This window comes from Pieris brassicae, chromosome 1 (genome assembly GCF_905147105.1).
Source record: "Pieris brassicae chromosome 1, ilPieBrab1.1, whole genome shotgun sequence".
Taxonomy (NCBI): domain Eukaryota; kingdom Metazoa; phylum Arthropoda; class Insecta; order Lepidoptera; family Pieridae; genus Pieris; species Pieris brassicae.
The window spans coordinates 18,434,636-18,456,403 of NC_059665.1; the positions used below are offsets into that span (position 1 = coordinate 18,434,636).

At 36.9% G+C, this 21,768-nt stretch overlaps 2 protein-coding genes across 2 annotated transcripts; one reads left to right on the forward strand and one right to left on the reverse strand.

Annotated features, from left to right (window-relative positions):
- Positions 1 to 10,147: 10,147 nt before the first annotated feature.
- On the forward strand, positions 10,148 to 14,191 carry LOC123713011. The gene is made up of 4 exons (XM_045666478.1): positions 10,148 to 10,279; positions 10,355 to 10,421; positions 12,943 to 13,095; positions 13,306 to 14,191. Exons 2-4 carry the CDS (start codon positions 10,355 to 10,357, stop codon positions 14,046 to 14,048), a joined length of 963 nt encoding a protein of 320 aa, XP_045522434.1. The 5' UTR covers positions 10,148 to 10,279; the 3' UTR covers positions 14,049 to 14,191.
- Positions 14,192 to 14,195: 4 nt separating this feature from the next.
- On the reverse strand, positions 14,196 to 18,133 carry LOC123713005 (coiled-coil domain-containing protein 174). Its single transcript, XM_045666462.1, has 7 exons — positions 17,966 to 18,133; positions 17,683 to 17,882; positions 17,195 to 17,377; positions 16,920 to 17,046; positions 16,164 to 16,305; positions 15,729 to 15,950; positions 14,196 to 14,990 (listed from the first exon to the last, which is right to left on the reverse strand). Exons 1-7 carry the CDS (start codon positions 18,008 to 18,010, stop codon positions 14,224 to 14,226), a joined length of 1,686 nt encoding a protein of 561 aa, XP_045522418.1. The 5' UTR covers positions 18,011 to 18,133; the 3' UTR covers positions 14,196 to 14,223.
- Positions 18,134 to 21,768: the final 3,635 nt, after the last annotated feature.

The following is a 21,768-nucleotide window of genomic DNA, read 5'->3' on the forward strand; positions in this document are numbered from 1 at the left end:
TAAAATATGAACGGTATAAAATGTAGATATATATAAATTTAACCGTAATTTGTAATTTTTGGCGACAATTTTGTTTTAATACAAGTACAACTATTAAGTAATACACAAGATAGACAGTATGCAGCATCTTACGGCAAATATTATTTAAAATGTAAAGTGCCGGTTTAGTGTAACAGTGTATTGATAACACGTATATCTAATATAAAAGACGCGGCACGCTCCACCGGGGCCATAAACATACGTGATGCACGCTCATACTATACATAATGTGCTATGACATTATTTCAAATAGCTTTTGATGTTTTTTCGCTATGAAAAGTTTATTATAACCAGTTTCTTAAGTGAACCCTTAACATATGATAATTATTTATTGTCTTCAACTACAAGGAAACACCTTATTCGTATTCTATATAGATACGTTATTATATATAATTAATAAATTAGTAAGTGTACATGTTATATAAGAAACTAGAAGTTGTTTAAATAAACTCAGTATAATAAGGTGTTCTATAAAAAGTAATTATGTTAGTTTAATGCAATTAACTATTTATTAAATGTTACTTTATGTTACGATATAGCCACTTTCCAGGTTTATACACTTTGTATATCTTTTTAACAAGCTAGAATGACCTTTTTTTAAAATCCTAATCCCTTAAAAATTGTATAGCACGGCCACTACTGCGTTTAAGGTACTTAAATATTACCAGCCCTTGGTTGTCACGTAAAAACAAACAATATCTTACAAACTGGTGGTATTGTCATCAATTTCTCCGGAGTTGCAGATGACGATCTTTTCCTAGCCATGGACTGTTTTTTTCCGTTTCCGATTTATAATGATGTTGCCAAAGTTATCGAACCATTATGTTGTAATAAACAGCTTTGCGAAATTCTCAGTCTCGATTCTACCCGTCAGATAGCATTCTGGACACCCAGCGCGCTGACACTTTTTTGACACCTAAATGGATCTGTATATTATGGGCACTTCTTATAGAAATCTTTATTTCTTCTGCTATAAAAAAACAGTAAGATGACATGCTAAGACAATGTTGTCAACTTTGGTCAGTTACTGGCGATGTCCGGCGTCCCGTGCGGTGGCCGTGGTTAATAGAAGTTCTTCCTCACCTAAACTCAGCAAAAAGGGGTCACGAGCTGCTAATGTTGCTCTCAAGTCTTGATTTACCAACCGTGGTAAAATTTATCTCAATCGAATATTTTTAGGGTTGTTTTTAATGGGTTGAATTGAAGTTCGCTCTTTAATAATTTTATTATTTACACGTTCCCTATTTTATTTATATATTCCTATGAAACTGATTTTAAACCAAAATACAAAACTGCATATTAAGGAATCATAAAAAAATATCTAAGTATTCTGTCCTCTGCAAACATCAAAAGTAACTAGGTATATAGAATTAGATTAAAATATAACCTAACTGACATAGAAACAATTAACAAACCAGCAAAGTGGAATTTGGTTCAAATATTCAATATTAAAAGGAATCGTTATAACAAAGTATACCTAACAAAGGGTGACTAAATGATTAGTGAGATTCAGATACTATCTATATATATGTCTAAAATAATCAATATGTTAGCAAATTTTATAAAACTCCCTTACCTTGGCGTTATCATGGCGTTTAGAGCAAGCTTTACTCTCTAAAACTGACCATAACTTATAATCCAGCGAATTAAGATCGGGACTAGACGACGCGGCGACAAGTCTTCAGCTCCGGTGGAGGCCGAAACGTTCGTTTCCAACCAAGACTCCGTAGGCCGAGCTTTATGACCCGGCGCTGAGTCTTGATGGAAGGACCATTCTTGGTTATTGAGCATGGTGTTGTTAAGGGGCTTCACTACCTTCTCATTAATGATATCTTAATATACTTGTGCCGATCTTTTGATACCTTTTTCATAAACGTATGACTCAGTCACACCTTCATAGCTAATCCACCAAACCATCACTGAAGTCGGATAGTGCACACGTTGCACTCTGTCGACTAATTTGAAAGAATCTTTAAAGCTTTGAGCATAAATACGGTCATATTGTTTGTTAAAATGTTGCTCAATCGTAAAAAAAATATCATCCGTAAACAAATTTTTTCTGTGACCTCCCTTTACCGCTTCAGTAGTTTTTTCGGTTTTACCACTATATTATTTTTTTTTAAATATCAGTTAAGAAATAACTATAACGTCTCTATAGGCTACATGTCCTAAGTCATCTTTTAAAATACACGACATTGGGGTAGGTGTTATCTTGATCTCCCGAGATAAAATCTTATGCTTTCGGACAGGTTTCTTCGAATTCTTTCCCTTACTGCTTTGACCACCTTTTTCGTACGAACCCTACGTGAACGGCCAGATATTTTTCTGTCACAAACAGAGGAGGTCTCGTACCTATTAATAACCCCGTATAGAAACATTTTACTAATACCAAGCGTCTTGCATTTGGCTCCATACCTAATTTGCATAATGCAATCACAGCAGCACACTCCAAATGAGAAAACCCAATGATAACAATGATATAAAAAGTACAGATTCTAAATTCAAATGATTTTTTTTGTCAATTTTCAATAATTGTAACAGTATGTATGGCCAGACTAAGTATATATATTGTTACGAGCTAGGGGATCGGATAGAAAATGCCGTAGATTTCTTCAAGGGTTTATTTCTTGAAAAATCAATGAGGAATTTATGGGCACAAAATTAATTGCAGAGATTCACTAATAACACACAAAAACACAGTCACTAAATACTTCACTTATGCACACTTCACACAGTACTTTATCACTTATATTCACTTTATTCGCACTTTATCGCTTCGGTGTTTCTCTCGTGTAATCGCATTCAAAACTAAGTGACTAGTCGCGTTTCGGCTCGCTTATATATCCCTGGGAATAATTCTAAACAATATTCGAGAACTTTCTAGGCGGGCTTGCTACTGAGTAGCGATTGCACAATTCTAGAACGTTCGCACTCTTTGTCTCTTTCGCACGTTGCTCCGTCCTTGTCGTACGGCGTTCTAGAGTGCTCGTCTAGTTTCGAGAAAGTTCTGATCTTCTCTCTCTCTCTCTCGTATCATTTCGTCCTTGTCTCACACCTAGAAAGTTCGGTCTAGAATATTCCTTCATCAAAGGGGTATAACTAGGCCTGAAAACGCCTGAAAACGGGTCTCCTGAAAACTGCACCACTCGACTACACATGTTCTGAAACCGACTGAAAAAAGGTTTCAGCTTCCTGAAAACTAGGGTAACATTATGAAAATTACAATTTTCTAATATGTGATTGACCCTCTCCTGAAACGGTCAGAAATCATATTACAGCCTGCTGAAAAGTTCTCTAACTAGTGGAAAAATCTAGAAACATGCAGTCGACCCGTCTTCGTAACACTACCCCCTCCTTAGACATGCTCGTCCCGAGCATCATTACATCCTTTATAGGGAGCCAATCGATTTATGTGAACGACTTTCGGTTTGCTCCTTAAACCACCCATTTTCTTTATGTGATAGGTAGTGTAGTGTAGTAGGATTTATCTTCGTGACTATCGTGTATGGACCGTCCCAGTCAGCTTGAAGCTTTGGTGATTTGCCTTTTCGTTTTGTTGGGTTATGGAGCCATACTTGCGAGCCTTCTTTAAATTCTATGTGATTCGTCTTTCTGTCATACCTAATCTTCGTAGTCTCACTTATTTTATTTTGCGATGCACGTACGTGTTCATGGATTTCGTCCAGTTTATTACGCAGATCCGCAGCATATTCTGTAACACTCTCCGGTGTGTCAGGTGGTCGCCCAGTTACAATATCCGCTGGTAATCTAAGTTGTCTCCCAAACATGGCTAAAGCAGGAGTAACATTTGTGGTTTCATGAACCGCAGACCGGTATGACATTAGAAATAATGGAATATACTTGTCCCAGTCTTTTTGATGGTTGTCCACCAGTTTTGCCAAGTGCCTTTCCAAGGTTTGATTGAAGCGTTCCACCATTCCATCTGACTGTGGGTGATATGGAGTAGTCCGCGTCTTATGAATTCCCATTAATCGGCATAATTCTTGAAATAGTAGAGACTCAAAATTTCTTCCCTGATCACTGTGCATTTCCAAGGGTACTCCAAATCTAGAGAATACGTCATTTACAAGTATCTCAGCTACTGTAACTGCCTCTTGATTGGGAATAGGGAATACTTCGGGCCACTTCGTAAAATAATCCATAACAACCATGATGTACTTATTTCCTTTTTCTGTTAACGGAAATGGTCCAGCTATGTCAACTGCTATCCTCTCCCATGGGGCTCCGACATTGTATTTCTTCATACTCGCTCTAGTTCTCGTCTGTGGGCCTTTAACAGCTGCACAAGCTTTACATATTCGAATCCAGTCTTCTACATCTTCGCGGCAATGTATCCAATAAAATCTCTCTTTAATTTTCAAAAGAGTCCTTTTTACACCTAAGTGTCCGCCTGATGAGCCGTCATGAAACATTTCCAATATGTTGCGAATCTTGGATCTGGGCACAACTAACTGTAGATGAGATGCATCCCCACGAGCGTTTTCCCATTTGCGACATAACACCCCATTATGGAGAACTAAGCTATCCCATTGAGCCCAGTAACTCTTGGTCATGGTACTAGTAGATGCAACATCATTCCATCGCGGCTTTATAGCTGAAGATTTCATCCAGTCCAGAATTGGTTTAATATCAGAGTCTTGTTGTTGCTCTTCCTGAATTAATTTACCACACCAATCTGGACTAATGGTATCCGTTCTTAGTATCCTCACATGGGCAACCTCTCTACATTCGTGTCTTGTACAATGTTTACAGTCTTCCTCACATGGCCTACGAGACAATGCATCTGCGTTCCCGTGTGCTCTACCCTTGCGATGTTCAGTAGCAAAGTCATACTCTTGCAATTGTTCGATCCATCGAGCCACTTGTCCTTCTGGGTTCTTGAACTGAAGTAGCCATTTTAAGGCAGCATGATCTGTTCTAAGACGGAACTTGCGACCTAGTAAGTATTTACTAAAATGCTGCAGCGTCTTCACAACAGCCAGTAGTTCCCTCCGAGTGACACAGTAGTTTCGTTCTGGTTTCGATAACGACTTGCTGAAGTAGGCTATTACTTCCTCGCGCTCACCTTTTACCTGTGATAGTACACCTCCGATGCCAATTCCACTGGCATCTGTATCTATCACATATTCGCCATCATGTTCCGGGTATCCTAGTATCGGAGTCGCACATAGTCGGTTCTTGAGCTCATTAAATGCAACTTCACACTCTCCATCCCATGTGAATTTCCTCTTCTCTTCGGTAAGTCTGTGAAGAGGTTTTGCAATATCCGCGAAATTTTTCACGAATCTTTGGTAGTAAGAACATAAACCTAAGAAAGCACGGACTTCAGTTTTATCTTTAGGTACTGGCCATTCCTTCACCGCAACTATCTTCTCGGGATCTGTTCGAACTCCGTCCTGCGATATAATGTGACCCAAGTAGCTCACTTCTCTTTTGAAAAATAAACATTTATTTGAACTTAATTTCAGGTTAGCTTTATGGAGTCTGGTGAGCACCTGTTGCAGATTCCGTATGTGATCTTCAAAATTTCTCCCAATGATGACTACATCATCCAAGTACACTAAGCAGGCTTGTCCTATCAGTCCTGACAGTACTTTCTCCATTAGTCTTTCAAAGGTAGCAGGTGCATTGCAAAGCCCAAACGGCATAACTTTAAACTGCCATAGTCCCTTTCCAGTTGAGAACGCTGTCTTCTCTTTATGACTTGGGTCTATCTCCACCTGCCAGTATCCACTTTTCAAGTCTAAAGTTGTAAACCATTTTGCCCCACTTAAGGTATCCAAGGTGTCATCTATTCTAGGTAAGGGGTAACTGTCCTTCTTTGTGATATCGTTAAGACGACGGTAGTCGACGCAGAACCTTAAACTGTTATCTTTTTTCTTGACTAAAACTACTGGAGAGCACCAAGGGCTGGAAGATGATTCGATGACATTATGGTTTGACATTTCCGCAATCATCTTGTCTATATTTTTTTCATATGCGACAGGTACTCGTCGCGGTCGCAAACGTATCGGTCTTTCGGTTCCAGTCTCAATTCGATGTTTAACTACACCTGTCCTTCCTAGATCTCCATCGTGTGTAGCAAACATGTCTGAAAATGACTTTAATAGTTCCTTTGCTTTCAACATTTCTCCTTTCGACAAGGTTTCCTTACAGCCCTCTAATACTTCTTGAACTATATCTCGTTTACTAACTGTACTATTTTCAGTGATAGATCTATAGACGTCGTACCCACCCTTCAATGTATTACCTTTTAGAGAAACTACCTCATCTCTACACTTGAACGTACCATTCTCCAAGTCAATCTTACAGTTGTAATGCTTCATGAAGTCTAAACCGATAATACAGTCATCCACGATGTCAGCAATAACCACCTTATGTCTGTATGATCTGCCCCCAATCTTGAAGGTAGCGATACCTTCCCCTCGAACGGTTATGTGCTGACCAGTAGCTGTAAGGAGCTGTACATTTCCACCAGAAAGGCTTTTGTAAAATGACTTCAGAAGTTGGTATCTAATTACTGTCCGGGAAGCTCCAGTATCAAGGGTTAACTCACACCTACATCCGTTTACTTCTCCGTCGATAACAATGGTATTCCCATCCTGAGTTTGAGTGATCATAACTTTTGGGGCCTTCCTTACAGAACCGGCCAGCACCCGCCCCGTGGTCCTGGCTTCTACTCGTTTCCCTGCCGCTGTTCAGCGGCAGTCACACCCGCTGCTTCCGGTTCCCCACGTCTAGTCTTTATTTCGCCTCTGAGATCTTTTTTAGGGCATGAAAACCTCATATGTCCTATTTCCCCACAGAGGTAACAGGTGGGTCCACGTTGGGAACTTGGTTTTTCCGTGACAGCCCTGATGCGGTTAGGTCGATGATCCTTGCAAAATGCTTCCACCTCCAACGCATGGGCAAGAGCAACCTTAAGGTCCTTATGGTGACCAAGGTTCACAGCCATTCGAATTTCACGGTCTCGAATACCGTCGACAAAAGCTTGAACCAACATCTTGTCTGCAACATCTGGTGAGGATGCGTAGGCCTTCCTTACCAGCTTCTCTATTTCAAGTCCCCATTTTTGCAAACTTTCATTTGTCTGTTGTATTCTATCCTTCAATTGCGCCCTATAAACGTGCTCTAAATGTGCGTCTCCATACCGTGATTCCAGGGCATCTAGCAGTTGCTTCAACGTCACCTTACCTTTCTTGGTATCTAATATGGAGAGGGCTTCGTCTCGCAGTCCCAGAATAAGGGCGGTAACAGCTTGATCGTCAGTCCACCCGTTTGACTCTGCTACAGTCTCAAACTGCAGCTTGTACGCGCCCCAAGAAGATGTACCATCAAAGGGAGGCACTTTCAGATATCCAGGTGGTGCAACAGTCGTGACAACACCAGTGGTCTTCAGGCATTGGATTTCATTTTCTATTCCAAGGATACGTTTATCCTGCTTGGATAGCTTACAATCCATATCAGATTCCAAATTCTCGATTTTTTTATCTACCTGTACTTTCAGGTCACAAAGTTTTTCTCCGATACGGCGAGCCTGTTCCTCCATCATCTGATGAGCCTGCTCCTCTTGACGTCGTGCCTGCTCCTCTATCATGCGACGTGTCTGAGCCTGTTCTTCCATCACTTGGCGTGTATGTTCTTCTTGACGGCGTGCCTGTTCTTCTTGACGGCGTGCCTGTTCTTCTTGACGGCGTGCCTGTTCTTCTTGACGGCGTGCCTGTTCTTCTTGCCGGCGTGTCTGTTCTTCAATCATTTGGCGTGTCTGTTCTTCTTGACGGCGTGCCTGTTCTTCCTGACGGCGTGCCTGGTCTTCCATCATTTGCTGCAGAGCAAGGAGGATGTTGCCATCGTTACTTTCACCCATCCCGCGGTTTGCATCGAAACTTTGTCGCCGGGCGGCGTCGCGTGCTGATTGCGCCCTTGTCTGCACTCCCTCCGCAGCTGGAGACTCTGCCACAGACTCCTCTTGATTCTCCCTTGGAGTAATTGGCATGTTTCTATCCCACTTCTGACACCAAAATGTTACGAGCTAGGGGATCGGATAGAAAATGCCGTAGATTTCTTCAAGGGTTTATTTCTTGAAAAATCAATGAGGAATTTATGGGCACAAAATTAATTGCAGAGATTCACTAATAACACACAAAAACATAGTCACTAAATACTTCACTTATGCACACTTCACACAGTACTTTATCACTTATATTCACTTTATTCGCACTTTATCGCTTCGGTGTTTCTCTCGTGTAATCGCATTCAAAACTAAGTGACTAGTCGCGTTTCGGCTCGCTTATATATCCCTGGGAATAATTCTAAACAATATTCGAGAACTTTCTAGGCGGGCTTGCTACTGAGTAGCGATTGCACAATTCTAGAACGTTCGCACTCTTTGTCTCTTTCGCACGTTACTCCGTCCTTGTCGTACGGCGTTCTAGAGTGCTCGTCTAGTTTCGAGAAAGTTCTGATCTTCTCTCTCTCTCTCTCGTATCATTTCGTCCTTGTCTCACACCTAGAAAGTTCGGTCTAGAATATTCCTTCATCAAAGGGGTATAACTAGGCCTGAAAACGCCTGAAAACGGGTCTCCTGAAAACTGCACCACTCGACTACACATGTTCTGAAACCGACTGAAAAAAGGTTTCAGCTTCCTGAAAACTAGGGTAACATTATGGATATTACAATTTTCTAATATGTGATTGACCCTCTCCTGAAACGGTCAGAAATCATATTACAGCCTGCTGAAAAGTTCTCTAACTAGTGGAAAAATCTAGAAACATGCAGTCGACCCGTCTTCGTAACAATATAGATCGTTAGATATTAAGAGGATTCAATAGCAAATTTATACAAATAGTGTCATTAACTTGATTCCACAACACTAGCAAGAAGCCCCTTAATGAAGACGAAAGACCACCTTACCCCTGCTCTGCATAAATTTCCAAGAGCACCGTAGACCGTACATATTTTGCACCAATTTTACGAACCCACCGCTTTTCGTATTTAATTTTTCTTCGTCACTAGTACATGAAGGAATTTCAATTGATAAAATTGTTGTGTTTTTTTCTTACCTTTGTATTCAACCGACAAAAGGTCGATACCTAACATGGCAATTTCTTTATCAATTCTCTTTAACAAGCCTATTCGCTGCATATTTTTTTTCTTGTTTGTTGCGTTTACAAAACCTACAAAATGACCATGGTTATGACATTGGAACAAAGAGAGCGATGGAAAGATATATAATCAAGTTTTGATCAAGCTTCCTAAAGTAGTTTATGACTAACATCCAAAGCATTGTAATTATTTGTAATGTACAGATATTATCATAACGATAAAATAAAATGGGTAATATGAATCATATGTAAATACTATATACATTACGGCGGTGAACTATAACAGGAATGTCAATGTCACTGGTGTTTTTTATCTGGGCTATTATTAGTGATTGTAGTGCAGACACTGCATTGCAGGCTCACACGGCGATGCACAGATGACCTACATCGTTCACAATGCCTGCCACACGACCACAGTATCTACGCAAATACCTAATACAAACAAGAATTCAGCTGCTCATCTAACCCAAAATCCAATTACTTCCAGTTTGCCTACAGACCTTTTAAAGTTAAAATGGATATGAATTTAATCAAAACTTTTGAATAGGTTTTTGTTTAATATTTTTTAACTACTGAATTAAATCTCCAAAACTATAAATTTGAGTAAAGATTACTCAACTTACTCAATTTTAAAATGTAATAGTAATTGTATTACTAAAAATGTAGCTCTAGTAAGCGTTCACGTCGACAGATCTATTTACCAAATTAAGAAGATTAATTTGTCGTAATATATTTCATACAGTTTTGGTTAAACTAGTCCACTTACCTTTACAAATAAACAAGAAATTAAGTAGTATGTGTACACTACTATACATATAATACTTCCATATATTAATACAACTGTTAACAACTAATATTTATAGAAAAAAAAGCTTCTTAGTAGTATCGATAAAAATTAAGTTGTACCATAAATAAATGATCACCCTGTTTTTACATTTAATAGTCGTCGTGTTGACTCAGAATAAAGTGTCACCGTAGACAATGTCCACGTCACAGCTACGCGCTACGAACCTTGCAGTTAGCGCGTAGAGTCGGAACGCGCGCACGAATTTTCACGATCTTTGGTTTTTAAGGTTTTTGATGTAGCCTAAGGATAAAACTTATTGAATATAAGGTATTTTATTTTAAAATGTTAGTTTGAATTGGTAAAGTGGTATTGTTATCTATTTTTCATGTTTCTTGGCGGCAGATGGCGGAAAGAAAGTTTTCAACATCAAGAATTTTGCTGAGCGTTGCCGCGTTCATTTTGTTAAGTGGTGAGTATTCGAGAAATAAATAAATAATCGTTGGCTGTAGAACTTTTGCAGATAAAATATTTTCGTTTCTATTTTGTTCCATACGAATACTTCAATTCTAAAACAAAGCTTTGGCAACGTTATAACGTTGTTTGTTTAGCAATTTTATTTTCGAGGTTTTGTATTTTATTGAAATTTGATTAATGTTTGCTGACTTAAATTGATGGTAAAGTCTACAATAGTTTTTATTGTTTCGTAAATATATAAATATGTTATTTAAAAATTGATGCTATATTTTTTCTTTTATTATCATATTTATTTTTCCTCGAAACCCACGCATTTATATAAATTTAAATTCATTACACTGGTCTTGAATGTTGCAACTTTGTTTCGAATAAATAATAATTATAATAAAAGTATACCTTTAATAAAAATCTGTTGTTCCAGTTATATAACGTTTGATTATTAAAGCATTTTTTTGTAAGTATCCTAAAAATTGAATCTTTTTTTTAATTTTTGATATATATCGAAATCGCATCGCACTTCATTGTTTACATGTTTATTGAAAAAATATTTCTAGTAATGTAAACTTCGTATTTCTTATGAGGCCATGAAACAATCTGTTGTTTTCCCAAGACAACTAACAGGTGTATTTGATTTGTCAAACCAGCGATCGATACGTTGTTTGTAACATAAAAGAAGGATCAAATAGCTCTGGAAATCAATTGTGGTTATGCGTACAATAAAATGATAAGAAAGTATATTTTTCAACATACTGACCATTAAATTTAATAAAGATTTGTTTTGATATATAGAGATATCAGATAATTACTTGACTTCGTTACGGAAGTATAAAAGCGTTACAAAACCACTTCAGCTATTTGAAATAACAAATACTTTTCTGTGCCATGCCTAACAAAGACAGAGAATTTTAAGACTCGTAAATTGCTTTTAGTTTGCTATTTGTAGCTACACGCTCAATAAAATATTTACACGACTTAAGTGTTGAGTAATCTTGAAATACATTAATAAAAACAACCCTTATCGCGAGAAATGAAGATTCCCGCTAGGACTCTGACGCGTATTCTAAAACAAGACCTGAAGCTCGGTGCTTATCGTCGATATACAGTACATGCCCTAAATCAATCTTTACAGTTAAAGAGAGTGGATCGATCAAAGCCTTCTGTCACGATACGCATCTGAAAGCAAAGAAATACCCTTTTTACCGATGATTAAATTTTCTCGATTGAAGAACACTACAATAAGCAAAATTATAAAGTGTACGCTCCAATTCTAAACACGCTGCTCAAGTGGTCGGAAAGGTAGGTTCATCCTGCGTCAGTGATGGTTTGATGGGGTGTGTCTTATCTAGTAGTCACAACTACACTTTTTTGTGAAAAAGAAGTAAAAACTTTAGCCAAAGTGTCATGATACAGTCTTGGATCATGTTGTGAAACCTCTCTCAGCAGTACACTTTTTAAAAATATATCGTGGACTTTCTAGCAGGATTCTGCATCTGGTCACATGGCACGAACTATCCAAGCCTGGCTTGAAACCAACGTTCCGGACTTTATAAGAGCAAACCTTTAGACTTCAAATTATCGTCAGTTTTAGAGGACATGGCCTGCTCTAAAAGACACGGCGACATTGAGTTTCTTAAAAAATCTTTGGAGCAAGCGGTGACAAAATTTGGAAAAAGTGCGTAAATCCAAACAGATAAAAAGCCTGTATAAAAGCCATGGTGGTGGCTATTTCGAATATAATATTTGTTTTTATTTTTTGCTGAGACTTTAATAAATATGTACTTAGGTATAAATTAATAATATTAATAATAAAATAATATTACATTACTTCATTAAAAATAAAAGCATTTTCATTTGTTACAGAAATTATAGCTGGACTAGGTATGATACATTTACTTGAAACCAACTAAGACTTTAGTAGTCATCAGAACTATATGAAAGAGAATTCCACCCTCATATTCAGTGTAGAGACTGAGGGCTAAGTGTCTTGCTTATGTTAAAATCCTATAAGATGGGGCATATCAAATGGCCAGAAGGAAATCATTCTCGGCGTCGACTCTGAATCTCAGGGTAAAAGCCCTCGCAGAGCTTTATAAAACTTGGGGTCCTTTAATACAAATATATTTATCTAGACTCTGGGTCGCTGCGCTAGCAGAGTAGTATTAGTTCTCGAGGCCATAAAGAGTGTTGATCGTAGGAAGAATAATTATTTGTTACAACTGAATAAAAAACCTTCTAGGTCCGCTTCATTTAATAGTTTAGATTATTTTTATAGATTTTTAAGCATTCTTAACTACATCAGTATTCGAAAAATTTAATGTGTTAATTTTAGCTCTAATGGCTTTACAGGTTTTTTTTAGTTGAAGAATGCACTTCTGTGCATGATTAACTGAATTTTGAAAGCTATAAAATGAAAATGAAAAGTATTTTTTACTCTTTCACGATAAATGTTAGGACATCAATTGATGTCGATTATTATTAGCTACGTGCACCAAATACTAAAATGTATTTTTTTGTAGGTGTTGCTGCGGAGAATGAATGCTACTGGTGCGGCCCTCTAGCGGAACAGGTCCACCGCAGTCGAAGAGCGCCACCTTGTGACGCTCCCAAAGCTCACGTGACAATGTGCGATGCAGGCTTCCCGCATTGTGCCATCGTCGCCACTGCACCGCGTAAGACTTAATTTAGTCACCGTTGTTACTATATATGTAACACATCTACTTCTGTAGAATTAAGCAAATAAACATAATCATCATATAATTATTATATATATATATATATATAATAATTATATATATTAAAACTTTTTGTTTTACCTGATAATTTTTTATCAATATTGATATTTTCCGGTGTACTAACTTTCCAAACCCTAAATTTTCCAGCTTACGTTGAATCCAGATACTGCGTCAAAATCTATCAAGATGAGTGCTATTTAGATTTCTGTAATACCACGAGAACATGGAAAATGACATGCCCATGCAAAGGAAATCTCTGCAATGGACAAAACTCAGATCGAGAGGAATCTTCTTTCGCCCAACTTATCGCTACAACTGAAAAGGCTCTTAAAAGAAGAACAAAAAAGAGTATAAAGGAACCTTTAGTACGATCTGTACAAACTGAAGACAAGAACGCTGCGATGGTCGATCCCGATAATGTAAACAAAACAATTACAGAGCCCGGGGTGAACGAAAATGACAGCGATAAATTTATACCAACATTTAGTACATCTAGAGTCACTCATCAGGAAAATGGACAAGCTATTAATATAACTGGCACGAGTGAAGAGTACACCGCAGAAGAACAAAGTAAACAGAATATTTTCGTAGTTGTAACTACACCTAATACTATAGAATCCACAATTGTAAAAATATCCGAAAGTAAGGAGAAACATGCAGAAAATCTGTTTAAAACTGGTGAAAAGTTGCCAACAGCCGAAGCATTGCAGAGCGAACATTCTGATACTCCTAGTGAAAATGAAGAGGTTGAAAGTACAGTTAGCGACGATGATGTCACAACAACGGAGGCTCCGTTAGGTACAGAGCAACCCACGCCGCGTGAAAACTCGGCTAGCGGTGTTTACTTTAATATTTATTCATTGATATTTTTACTATGTGCTAAGTTGTAGACACCTTTTTGAGTTTAAAGCTTTTATAGTGAATAATGATCTCACCTTCTATCAATTCTAAAAAGCATCGTGTTGTGATATTAGACTAGGGAGATACCAGATTCATGTTTTTGCTTATGTATTTGTGAGAATAAAACTAACTAAAAATATATTTGTTTTATTTATTAATTTGCAATTAATCAAATGTGAAGTCATAATGTTTAGGTAAATGTATACCAGTTGACTTAGTTTCTAGACTTTTGGTACCTTGGGCAAATGATTCTCTAATATCGGATTCAAAAGGTTTTTGATGTTTCGAGATTTTAGGCTCAGGGCCGTAATAGTCGTATGTTGGTGGCGGCGCTATCTCAGAGTGATATTCATTATGACGTTTATCATGTCTTCTAACATTATCTTCCTCATCACTCAATTCATTCTGTATGGGAATTGGGTCCCCACTTTTGACAAAATTCTTATATTTTACTGAATTTTCGGATTTCTTTGATGAAAAATATAGACCTTTTTGATTTAAATCGTTAATCTCATGTAGAGGAGGAGGAGTAAGTGGTCTGACTTCTTGTCGAACATCTGCCCAAGTCTTCTTTTTAGTTGAATCACTTTCTTTCATATTGATTTGTGTATTTACTTTACTTCCTTGAGTGTCAAATGAAAATTTAGATTTACGAGATGTTGACGCTTCAAGTGGAGCAAATTCATTAATACGCTTAGCTCTCTGCTTTTCAACATATTCTTCTTGTGTCATTACTCTGAATTTCGTAACTTTATCATCTACGCCTTCTTTACCCAAGTCCCATTCGCGGATATAGGCGGCTCGTTCTTTTTGTCTTTCTTTCTCACGTTCTTCTTTTAATCTTTTTTCTTCTTCATTCGCTTTATTATCTGCTTCAGTTTTCTTTTCGTTTAAGAATTCAATTAGACATTTTCTAAATTCGTTCTGTTTATCTGCAATACCAAAGTTATGAATTATAATCATAGGACATATTAATCAAAATATGTGATCTTATTCTCTATATTGACTCAACTTGTACTCATAAGTGATCGTAATTTTGATGTTGACTTTAGTAATTTTAACTCATTTTACAAAACAAGAACATCAAATTTGGACAATTTGACTTGATGGTAATTCTGTTTTGACGGAACGTAGCACGAAGCCTTAATGTAAATGGATTAAGACCAGCAAGACTACCCAAAATACAGTATTTGGGAAAGCTATCTATGTGTCTTCTTAAAATCCATTATTTCACTAAAATTCGCCTTGCTTCCAATGTTCCAATAACTCATTTTATATTTTTTTTACAAACTGAATCTGTAAATAGCGACTTTCGGTTTCAATTACACCGTTAATAGCTTTTAAGTTTTAAGTAATTCAAACCTTACAATTATATTTTTAACTACAACAATTATATTTTTAACCACAACAATTATATTTTCCTAATAAATCGTTTTTAAGCATAAACTTAAATTTTCTAGAATATAAAAGCTTGCGGAAATCTGAATAGCCCTGCCATAGCCCTGCCTAATTACTCAATAAGAAATACTAGGGCTTGCGACAAAGTCAGTTTTAGGTCACGCCTGTCAACTCCAAACGAATTTGTATGAGTCACGTGACAACGCGTAAGCTAATGTCCTTCAGTGGATAATAAATTAACATTCAAATGACTGTAGACTCTTAAATCTCACCTTCAGGGTCTTCGGGTGGAAGTCCTAATCTCATTCTTTGCCTCGCCTTAGCTGCTGCAACCCTAGCAGCAACTAACTCGTCTCTTTTCTTCCTCAACTCTTCAGCTTGCTTTTGGGCCTTGATGGTCTCCTCTCTTTCCTTCATCAGTTGCTCTATTTGCTTTTTTCGTTCAGTCTCATCTGTACTGAATGCATAGTATCCAACACCATGCATTCTTGCCTCTGAAAGGTTTAAGAAATAAATATATATTTTTTTATTTTACTTACATTTTCATAAAAATAAAAGGAAATATTTACTTTATGAAAATAAATATAATTCAGATTTATTCATTTGAAATATTATCCTAGAGGAAGCATGATCAGAGTGAACAAACCAATTTAATAAAAGCAAAGTTAAATTTATGAGTCTCATGAAAAACTAATTAATGTTCCCACCATCAAAGAGGATATCCTGATAATGAATATCTTGGTCCTTAGCCAGTAATTCTTTCTCTTTCTCCTCCCATTTCTGCCTTAGAGATTGAAGGTAATCTTTGGTCTTCTGCACCAGGAATGGATGCTCAGCTTTTTTTTCAGTCTGTGAGTAGTAAAACATTTATTTATTTACTTACTCTTAAGGTTGTCTACTTGTATGTGCATATACTTGATATGGGCATGTAAATCAAAAGTGCCTCCAAATCCTCTAAGCTAATATTTCAAATTGTGTCTAAATGACTTAAGTACATTTTAAATTCACAGGTGAAATAATTGCCTGTTACAATTATTAGTTGACACAATTTATACAGATTTTTTAAATCTTGCTATGGGATTCTGGTTATAAATGGTATGGTTGTCTAGTTGTGTAAGTAGGTACTATGAAACAAATCCAGATGTATAAATGAATAAAATGTGACAGTTCCCTTACATAAAACTGCCTTAGAGATCAGGTTACCATATGTATGACTGGACTTTTTGTGGCAGTCAAACAAAAACATTTCTTATGATTGAGATATTTTTTGTTCTAGACAAAAGACAGAAAAATCCAAACAAAGATTTACATATTTATAAAAACTGGATCAGTATAATTGATCTAGTCTAGTTTCTTATATATTGCAGGCTCAGAGAAAACAGTGCTAGTAGGGTTTTATTACTTATTCAGTTTTCTGATTAAATAAATTACTATAGCATAACAATAAAGGTATAAGCTTTTACCATATCACTTTCATCCTCTTCAAATCCAGGCATTCTTTTCATCAGTTCTTTATCACGTTTCTTGTAAAAATCTAAGTCTGATTTCAGACATTTTCTAGTTCTTCCTAAACAGTCAGTAAATTCAATCCTGGAAACAAAAATCATGATAAGAAGCTTGTTTTATAACTTGGTGGCTGAACCTCCATGCATGGACTAGTTGCTAATCAAAAGTTCCACATTTATGTTACAAACATATAACTTTTCTTGAATATTTATTATTAAAAACATTAATTTACCAGTCACCATCTTCTTTTTCCTCCTTTTCAACTAATTGAACTTCAGTCAGCTCAACATCTGGCATTGTAATTCCTTGCTGTTTCTTCTCTTTAAAATCCACAAGGAATCGTCCTGCCAATTCAGAATGCCCAGCATTATTAGCCAAATGTTCATAAAGTTCAGCTTTTTTCTCTAGTGCACACCTGAAAGGAAATAAATTATCTTAATTGTGACAAATGCTAATATGTTACCGTAATATATAATAAGCCATCTTGCATTCCGGCAGCTTAAAATGAGTGGTGGGGAATTTCTGGGGAGTTTTTCTTGTCCACTCTAAGGGAGCATTCAAGAATTAAAAAAATATTACATGTATGTTTTGAAAGCATTACAGGGCCTTCAAAACGTACCTGTAATACTGTTTATATTGACTAGAATAAAAACATTGACAATAATCATAATTGTCTACAATACATATTATTGAATTACATCTGATTAAATTGCAACTTACTTTGATTTTCTTTGTGCTTCTAATTCATCAGTATCAATAGCCTTCAGTTTACTCTTTAAAGTCTGAGTATTGTTAGACTCATGTTTATTTTTATCTAAAACTTTTACAGGTTTATAGTTTTCCAACCTGTGCTTTGGTAAATTCTTCTTTTCTAAAACCTCTTCCTGCTTTTTAAGAAGTTCGGCCTTTAAACTAAATAACTACAACAGTAAGAGTAATGTTGAGTACTAATAATAAAATATATACATAGTACAGTAAACATAAAAATGAGGAGAAAACATACAGTTGATTTATTGAAAGTTAATGTCTTCTTACTGTGCTCATTCATATTTTCAGGCGTAAAATAACATTTACCTATTACAATTAACCGAATAACAATAGCAAACCTATAATTTATAAATTTAATCTGATCTGAACTGATTATTGTTTATAAAAATTAGCACAATTCATAGTTCTATTTAAAAGATTTTTTAGCCTGGCAACGGTTAATTATAGCTATTAAACCACAGACTAGAAGTACGATATATTTATATTGAATCAAAGACTTATTAACAAGAGTATTATAAATCATAAATATAGAAGGAAATAAGGAAGTTGCTATCATAGACCAGAGAAAATAGATACTGGAAATACAAGAACTAAAGCATGCAACCCTTGCAAAAAGACGTGGCTATTAGGCTTTAAATGTTGTATGACTTATGTGTGTCACTACTCGATTTAAAACTAGCTTCAGAAAAGCATACGACCGAAGTTAAAGAAAACTGAAGGAAAGGAAAAGCCGAACTTTATACAAAGGATCGACGCTATAGAATTGGTCTTTCTGACACATTATATGTACAAGTAGCGGCACGAAACTCTAGCGCTGACCGTTATTGCGCAGAAGTAAAAAATAAGGTACCTGAGGGGGGCTAGCGGAATGAAGAGCGGGCGCGCGTAGCGTCGATTGGCTCTCCAGTCGCATTCCGTCCCCCGCACCGATACGACGCCCCGCGCACATCCCGTCTACAGTCGCGTCATTAATATTATTGTTGCTGTTGTTATTTGTTAGTGTTTTGTTGTTTGTTATTTGTTTTTAAGTTTGTTTGTGACTTTAAAGCCTAGAACAAATACTGTTTTGAAAAGACAAGCCAGGAAAATGGTTTATGACGTGAATTATTTTTTAAAAAGGGAATCTAACGAATTAATTGATTCTTTAAAACAAATCCAAAGTGAGATTGACGAAGCTACAAATACTTTGTTCAGTCATTCGGACAGCAACATTGTAAATTTGAGACTTCTAATATACGTTGGCAACGTATCGAATATTTAAGGAAAATAAAGCAATATCGCCAAGAGGGAAAGCCTAATGTTTATACAGACGAATCTTACGTAGATTCATCACACTGTTCTTCAAAAGCCTGGACCGATGGTACTACTAAGGGGCTCAAGAAACCTATTTCGAAAGGACAGCGAGTTGTCATTGTCCACGCAGGGTCTGATACTGGGTTTATACCTAATGCGTTGCTGACTTTTAAAGCTGGTACCAAATCAGGCGGCTACCACGACAATATGAATTTTGAAAACTACGAAATATGGCTCCGAAGCCAATTAATGCCCAACCTACAACCCAGTTCCGTCGTGGTAGTCGACAACGCGTCCTATCATAATATGCAGTGGGATCGCGCACCAACCTCTAATTCTAAAAAAGCTGACATGCAGGCCTGGCTCACTGAAAAAGGTATGCAGTACGAGGAAACACATTTGAAACCTCAGTTATACAATTTAATAAAGATCAACCTTTGTTGATCTTTATCTTTATAAATTTGAAACATTTTCGATTGATCGAATCCTAGCTGAACGAGGTCATCAGGTACTGAGGCTACCACCTACACCATACCACCCCGACCTAAATCCGATTGAAATGGCATGGTCGGATATTAAACAATATGTAGGCAGCAAAAATATAAAATGGAGTGTCAGTAAATGTATAGACCTAATACAAGAAAAGGTTTTACTAATGGGTACATGGGATTGGCAAAAGTTGTGTAAAAAGGTGAAGGATATAAAAGAGTCATATGCAAAGAGTGATCATGTCGTGGATTTGGTAACAGAAAAATTCATTATTCATGTCGATGGAGATAGTTCCGAGGATAGCAATGAAGATGACGCTAGTGCCGACGAACGAAGCAGTCCTGAGCCCGAGCCCTCAGTAAGCAAAAGGCCTTGTCGCGAGAAGGCGTGATACCGTTCTCTGATTCAGATTAATTAAAGATTACAAATTAAAAGATAATGTTTTTGTTTTTCTACGTCCCATAAACTTGTTAAAATATCTTAGGTCTTTTTTGGAAATACGTTCTATGTACAGACACTTTTTTACTGTCTTATAGATAGGTAATATTACTTACATGCGTGACAGTAAACATGCGCAGCAGCTATCCTTCACATTTCGTTCAGCTTAATATCGTTATTTAGGTAATCATTAATCAAAGTGGCATATAATGTATTGCGTGCGCGACAGTACACATGCGCAGCAATCCCCTCCACGTATCGGCCAGCGCTAGACTTACGTGCCGCTGCTTATACCTGATTTGTCGAATAATCTACTTTCTGCAAGCAAAATTACAGATCATAGCTATAAGGTTCTATTTGAAAAGGAACAAGCCAGTGTCACAAAAGGCGGAAAAACCGTATTAAACTCTAACAGAAGAAATGGATTATACTATCTTGAATTTGATAAACCGGAAGAGACAGCAAACTTCACGCCTAGTGATGAAAGCGAAATTATGAAATGGCACAAGAAATTAGGTCACGTCAATGAAAGAGACCCAAAAGAAATGGTTAAAAATAAAATGATGCGAGGACTCGACTTTAAAGAAAAAACTTTGGGTACCTGTGAGACTTGTATCAAAAGAAAAATTTTCCACTCTATCATTCCAAAGCCAAGGACAAATGATCTCTACCAAAGTGCTCCAGATAATTCACAGTGACGTTTGTGGCCCATTTGAGTTATGAAGCAATGGCCGGTTCAAAGTATTTCGTAACATTTATTGACGATTATACCAGATACTGCTGTGATATTTCTTAAAAGAAAAGAGCGAAGTAATCGATAAATTCAAGGAATACAAAAACTACGTTGAACTGTTTCATAAGAAGAACATTTAAAATCTACAATCTGATAATGGAGGCGAATATAGGTCTAAAGCGTTTGACAAATTCCTCAAAGATAACGGTATAAGCCGAAGACTTTCTGCACCTTATACCCTACAGCAAAATGCCATGAGTGAAAGAAAAAATCGGTCGCTGATCGATAAAGCCAGATATCTAATGCTAGATGCCTTGCAAAATTTTGGGCAGAAGTAGTAAACACTGCAAACTATTGGATAAATAGAAGCCCAGCAAGAGCTCTCAAAAGCAATTCCCCATATGAGAAATGGGTACAACGAACACCATCAGAAAATCACCTACACGTATTCGAAAATAGAGCATTTGTTATGAACAAAAACCGAAGAGGAAAATTCAGCCAAAGCCACAGAAGGAGATGATGGATTCTTGGGATATGCGGAATATATGCGGATGTTTTTATCAACAGAGATGTAAAGTAATCGAAAAGATGCATTTTGGCGGTACTCCTGCTGAGAAACGCGAAGATCTTACTCCAAAACCTGAAACAGAAAAAAATTGAAATTCCAGAAAAAACAAACAAAATTAATGAGAACTGAACTTTTCAGGAACCTAAGTCCCTTTATTCCAGTTCTAGTCAAGATCCTGTTGATGAACCATCTCCCTCAAGTGGAAGATCACAAAGAGACGTGAGACCACCAGCATGGACCAAAGATTACGAGTTAATTCGCTGCGTGACCATGGTTACGTCAGAAAATAATGACGACAATGACTGTTCTTTACTCACATACAAAGAAGCTGTAACTGGCACCAACAGATGAAATTTGGAGAAGACGATACAATCTGAAATGGAATTATTACAGAAAAATATCATTTGGGTAATAGTTGACAAGTCAGAAGCCAAAGGACACAAAATACTGTCAAACCTTGTAACACGCCCGCAAGTAGCGATTCGAAATCAAAACTGCCCAGGAGAAGGAATATCCC